This window comes from Bidens hawaiensis, unplaced genomic scaffold (assembly GCF_021521415.1).
Source record: "Bidens hawaiensis isolate Kalapana, Puna unplaced genomic scaffold, B.hawaiensis_p1.1 tig00003362_1, whole genome shotgun sequence".
Classification (NCBI taxonomy): Eukaryota; Viridiplantae; Streptophyta; class Magnoliopsida; order Asterales; family Asteraceae; genus Bidens; species Bidens hawaiensis.
The window spans coordinates 46,460-50,816 of NW_027491186.1; the positions used below are offsets into that span (position 1 = coordinate 46,460).

Sequence of the window (4,357 nt, forward strand, 5' to 3'; positions counted from 1 at the left end):
TTTACGAGATCGATAGACAGAGAAGGGCGATGGCTCGGGAGCGGTTCATTATGTATCCACGTTTCATCCAGATGATATTGAACCATGTGGCTCCGAATCTACCTCAGCGACGACCAATAAGATACGTGGAATCTGTGAGCAAGCGTATCTTCGCTCAATGCCGCACTTCGAGTGCGAGGAGCAAGCCTGAGCGGCGTCCAAGGCATACTCCACTGTTTGGGTTTTTAATCAACCCAGAGTATGTTTCTGCTGGTGGGGACGAGTTCAGAGATCCTCAACCGCGACAGGCAAGAGCAACTCAAGCTGCATCTGCTGTGCCTATTGTGACGGCTGAGGAGAATATTGATCTTGATGAAGTATTTGGTGGTCAAGATTACTTTGATATGGACCGGGTTGATCCGCTGGAAGAGGTGCAGGTCTCTGCTGCACAGGGTTCGGGTGTGAGTGTTACTAGAGCAGCTACGTCGATGGCTGACTCAGATTTGGATGAGATCATGGATGAGGGGAGACGGTTGATGGTGTCTCGAGAGAGAACGTTTGGGAAGAGAAAGAGAACGGAGGATGATGATGAGTCAGAAGAGGAAGAAGATATACATAAGCTGATAAGACGATCAAGACGGGAAAGGACAGGTGCTGGTATGGGAGCTGGAGAGACTTCAAGAATGGTACGTTTCGCTCCGGCTGCACTGTCTGGTATGTCTATCGTTCCTACTTCTGTACAGGTTACAAGTATAAGCACTGCGGATGTTCCTGTGGTGGCTACATCATCTGCTGGCATTCCATCTACCACTACTATCCAGATGTCGACTCCGGAGATCGTGTCTCTACCACCTCCAACGCTTACTCAGTCGGTGGTTGCTGCACGATTTGTAGAGTCAACGGTCGTCACTACTGCAGGGTTATCAGGTATGGTACCACCAGCGGTTACGCCTGCTTCTGATGTCTCGCCTACGCCTATGTCAGACTCAGAGAGAATAGCTTCACTAGAGCGGATCGTGGCAGAGCAATCGAAGACTATTCAACGCCTAGTAGAAGCAAATAAACTACAGTCATCCCTCCTGGTTGAGCATGGGAAAATTATAGATGCCTTGAAGGAGTTCTTGGCATCTCAGGGGGAGATGAGCTGTAAAGGCGACGAGCTCAGGACGAAGAAGAAAAACGACAGAGACGATGATCCCAATGCATCGAAAGATGCAGGTGGTGAGCTGCCAAGAACTTCTCAAGCTCTTGGTACTTCCACAGCTCAGGGGGAGTCTGCCGACGCGGCTGGTGGTTCTGGTGGTGATGATGTGGTGTTGGTTGATGATGAGAATATAGGTGATGACGTGATTGATGCGTTGAAAGAACTAGATGATGATATGTTCAGCGATGATGTGTTGTTTGATGAAGATGTGCTGCCGAGTGATGTGATTGAGAAGATCGGTGAGCAGATTGAGATTGAGAATGAGATTGAGGAAGGAGAGATAGTAGAGGAAAATGTCGAACATGACATTCCAGAGGTTGAGAAGGCCGATATGGGTGATCAGACGGCAGTTGAAGATACTGAATGGGAAGAGCAGCCGAGGTGGAAGGAAGGATACGCTCAATGGTTCGTCAAAATGAAGAAACCGGCAGTCCCTACCATGTTCAAAAAGAGTTACAATATTAAGGGCTATGCTGAAGCAAAGAAAGGGATTATATGCTGGATTTATGATGAGCAGTTGCGGCTCTTCGTGATTAAACGATATGATGGAGTTCAGTACCTTAGAAGAATGTTGAGATCGTTAAACACACTGCCTGAATGTGAGGTTAAAGACTTAGCCAGATTGGGGTTGATCAATCGAAGTGATGATAATATGGCTAGAGTCATAGGGAAAATCGTATGGAAAGAGAGCATAAAGGAAAAGAAGTTTGAGCTGTTGAAACCACAGAAAGGGAAACTTGTTGAAGACAAGGATAGAGGTTTGAGAGCTGATGGAAAGCCTTGGATGGTTATGAAGTATAAACCAATCCGGTGCCTTAAAGAAGTACCGATGAAGCTTATGCCCAAGGATGTGCTCAAAGACCTAAAGTGGTGGTTCGTTGATTGTGAGACAGCGGAGGCAGTGATGGAAGATGAGGATGAACAAGAGATCCTTAGAGTTTACGATCCGATGCATCTTGTTAACTTATCGCAAGCTGATCTGAAGATGCTTAACGAGAAAAAGATCTTTTATATTCCTGCTTGGAAGGATGAAGCAAGGAAATATCAAAGGGTTGTGTCGGTGTGCGTTAGAGAAGGAGTGCACGCTTGAAGTTACAGGATTACGAGACAAGAGCTGAAAGATCAAGATATGAAGCTACTGCAAAGGGGGAGTCTGTTGGTGCATAAATGTCAGTAGTTCATATGTCTAGTGTCTGTAATCGAGTCTGTAATATTGTTTATGTATTTGTTTGTTTAAAGCGAAGTTGTTGACAAGTTCGCCTAGGCGAACTTGTTAACCAAGCGAAGTTGTTGACAAGTTCGCCTAGGCGAACTTGTTAACCAAGCGAAGTTGTTGACAAGTTCGCTTAGGCGAACTTGTTAACCAAGCGAAGTTATGGACAACTTCGCCTGAGGCGAAGTTGTCGTGTATTTATATAGGTTACGGCTTATCGTTTAAGGGTAGAAGTTGTTCGTGTAAATCAGTGAGTCAAGTGACGTGAGGTCGAGAGTCTGTAACTGTGATTATATCACGTGTTGAGTTATTAATATAACGTGTGTTTGTTCGTATCGTATTCGTGTGTTTGTGTTCTACGTCCGTAACGATCTACACAGGGATTCCGCACCTGTGTATATCGGGATATCTCGTGTGATCCGTCCGGGGATCCTACACCATCCATTCATCCAGTTCATGTGAAGACAAACTTTCAACTAGCAGACATTCTCACTAAACCTCTCCGGAAAACTCAGATAGATTTTATTTGTAACAATTTGGGCATCATTAACATCTATGCACCAACTTGAGGAGGAGTATTAGTAATATATTTGTGTATTTGGGTTACAACCCATCATATAGTAAGCTAGAAAGCCCATGGGCCCATATTTGATAGTAATTAGGGTTTCACACTTGTATATATAGGTGTTCCTACCTTTGTATTATTCACTCATTCAGTAAACATCTCTTTCACTACCAGCATCTCTTTCTTTACAAATCCTTTCAACCATCAAAAGTTTTTGAAAGATACAAACCTCCCTAAACCCGTTTTCCTTGCCCACAAATACTCTTAATTTGTGGAACCAAATGGAATCTACTTGATGACGGAGCTCACATCTGATAGAAGCTTCCAAATGGTTTAAATCCATTACCAAAGAATAATTGACCATAATGCTAGTGGAATGAACAAATAAATCTAACTTCGGTGTAACGAGCTCAATATCTTTACAATCATGTATGGGTTGTGCCATCAGCTTCCTCAAGGTACGACTTGATAGCTTTACGTTGTTATCTCCACTAAGCCTACATAAACAAAAGTTTTCGACATACGGGAAATTCTTTAAGAAGTCGGTATAACCTCTTAATATTGGTAAGGAATGGCCCATATAAGTCATTGTTGTTAGCTTTTTGCGTGAAGCCACATTAATTTGTGGTACCCTTACTCCATCCAAATTTGTTATCCAAAGACGTGATAGATTAGGAGCGTCTATATCGATGATCTTAAGCGGAGTGTTGTAATAAATGTCAATTGCTTCAAGATTTTCATGCCCTGAAACACAAAAGCCGGTGAAACCGGTACAATAAATCATACGAACTGTTTGTAGAACAGGCCAGTTAAGTGCGATATATTTTATCATTTCACCGTCTAGATTGACATTCATGAGTTCCAAAAGAACCAATGACTTCAAGTTGACAGAATCATCAGGCAACAAAGCAGAAGGGAAATCACAGCCAATTATGACCAAAAATTTTAACATAGAAACAGATAAGAACGTGTTCGGCAACTGGTAGTTCAAAGTTTTTGCTGTGTTAAAAATATCAATCATCAACTCTTGCACGCCATTCCTAATAACTAATCGAATGCATCTGTCAACAACATCTAATTCTGTAGGCTCCAGGATATCGGTAATGAGAATGAGCCTGTGTGCAGTCATATTTTGACTGGAAAATCTTAACGTGGCATAGTCAACATACTTGAAAAAACTGATTCTAGATGTAAAATTATTAATAATGAATTCCAGAACAGGGAAAGAAGTAGTTTGGTTAAGCCAGGTCTTAGAACATACGCTCATTCAAACAAGATCTTTCGGAGGGCAAGCAAAAGTACTAAGGAACCAGAATACATGATCAACCACATTTCCATGGAGCTGAGAAATCCGATCCATTTCCACCTACAAAACAGTAATCAAGAATTGAAAGAA

General features: G+C 42.7%; 1 protein-coding gene across 1 annotated transcript; it reads right to left on the minus strand.

Annotated features, from left to right (window-relative positions):
* Window positions 1–3,109: 3,109 nt before the first annotated feature.
* LOC143623296 (uncharacterized) lies at window positions 3,110–4,090 on the minus strand. Its single transcript, XM_077094234.1, has one exon. It carries the CDS (start codon window positions 4,088–4,090, stop codon window positions 3,110–3,112), a length of 981 nt encoding a protein of 326 aa, XP_076950349.1.
* Between the last annotated feature and the right edge of the window lie 267 nt (window positions 4,091–4,357).